Below are 1269 nucleotides of genomic sequence, written 5' to 3'. Positions count from 1 at the left end.
AATATTTAATTAAATAGATTAATGAATTAATTAATAGATAAATCCAAGTTAATTACGTATACCTAGTGGAATGACTTATTCATAATTCCAAAGGTTTTCATAAACTTTGCACGGACGAACCATTATGAGCAATGTTTTTGTTTAAACAAAAGTCCAATACATCAACATCAGATGGAAAAAAAAATATTAAACTTACTCAGCTTGGTGAACCATCTGGTGATCCTCAACTCTTTCTTCAGCAACCACGGTAAAACTGAAAAACAAAATGTAGTCCACTCATTAGCAGCGGGCCAGCATGCTTGATTTTTTTACTTTTCTTTTATTAATTAACTATAGATCTACCCAAATTAAAGGCTATGTGTTGATCTGCATGCAGCAAAAAATAGTAATAGAGGTCACAATGGAGAATGACAAATGGAGAAGTAAGGCTCTGAAAACTGCTTCAGAGGAAAAAGGTGGGTGAATAATCTCATGCATGATGCGTACCATTCGTTTTTCAATAAGGTTAATTTTCATGTCGCACAGGCGTGACTTCGGTATCAGTGAATGGTGATAACAAATTGGAAGTGATTGGTGACAACGTGAACACGGTTTGCCTTGCTAAGCAGCTCAGCAAGAAGTTTTGCTCAGTCAAAATCCTCTCTGTGGAAGTACTGAAACCTCCCAAAGAAGAAGAAGAAGAAGAAGAAGAAGAAGAAGAAGTAGAAGAAGCAGAAAACCCTTCTCGTGGTGATGATGACGGTTGTGGTTGCGGCGGTGGTGACGGCAACATCCCTTTCATACCGGGACGGTATTATCCACCGTGTGATCGGGTGGTGGTTGTCGTCTGTGATTCATACAATGACTGTTATGAACCTGGTTGCACTATCTTCTGATGATGGATGGATATTCACCACCACGCCAATAATATACTGCAGGGCTACTGCATCTATATATATATATATATATATGGTTTAATAAAAATTAGACAAGTGATTATTCGAAAACTCATCAAGTTTTTGCTAAACTATAGACATAATGCAAGAATCTTAATCATCCATCTTGTATGGTTTCACGTACAATACTAGATAAATGATTATTAAAATCTTGGTTCCTGTCTATATTTAACACAAAGACATGAGTTTATGAATCTGTCTTTGTTAATATTCCAATACTATAATTCCTCGAACAAGCATGCACGTACACTTGAATAATTAGGGTTGATTTAGTTGAATACCCTTGTGTTCAACTTTCCTTATCATTATTAGGGTTGATTCAGTTGGTTCAGTT

At 36.0% G+C, this 1269-nt stretch overlaps 1 protein-coding gene across 1 annotated transcript; it reads left to right on the top strand.

The window, feature by feature from the left end:
* LOC107642097 lies at window positions 314–1213 on the top strand. Its single transcript, XM_016345414.2, has 2 exons — window positions 314–455; window positions 526–1213. The coding sequence occupies exons 1-2, from the start codon at window positions 371–373 to the stop codon at window positions 873–875; spliced, it is 435 nt and encodes a 144-aa protein (XP_016200900.1). The 5' UTR covers window positions 314–370; the 3' UTR covers window positions 876–1213.

Source organism: Arachis ipaensis, chromosome B05 (genome assembly GCF_000816755.2).
Source record: "Arachis ipaensis cultivar K30076 chromosome B05, Araip1.1, whole genome shotgun sequence".
Taxonomy (NCBI): domain Eukaryota; kingdom Viridiplantae; phylum Streptophyta; class Magnoliopsida; order Fabales; family Fabaceae; genus Arachis; species Arachis ipaensis.
This window is presented reverse-complemented; position numbering and strand designations above follow the sequence as displayed.

What these genes read in the sequence shown, in the direction of transcription:
- LOC107642097 (XM_016345414.2), top strand. Translation starts at nt 371, where the DNA reads ATGCAGCAAAAAATAGTAATAGAGGTCACAATGGAGAATGACAAATGG. An exon ending in AACTGCTTCAGAGGAAAAAG is followed by an intron (nt 456 to 525) that starts GTGGGTGAATAA and finishes CATGTCGCACAG; the next exon opens with GCGTGACTTCGGTATCAGTG.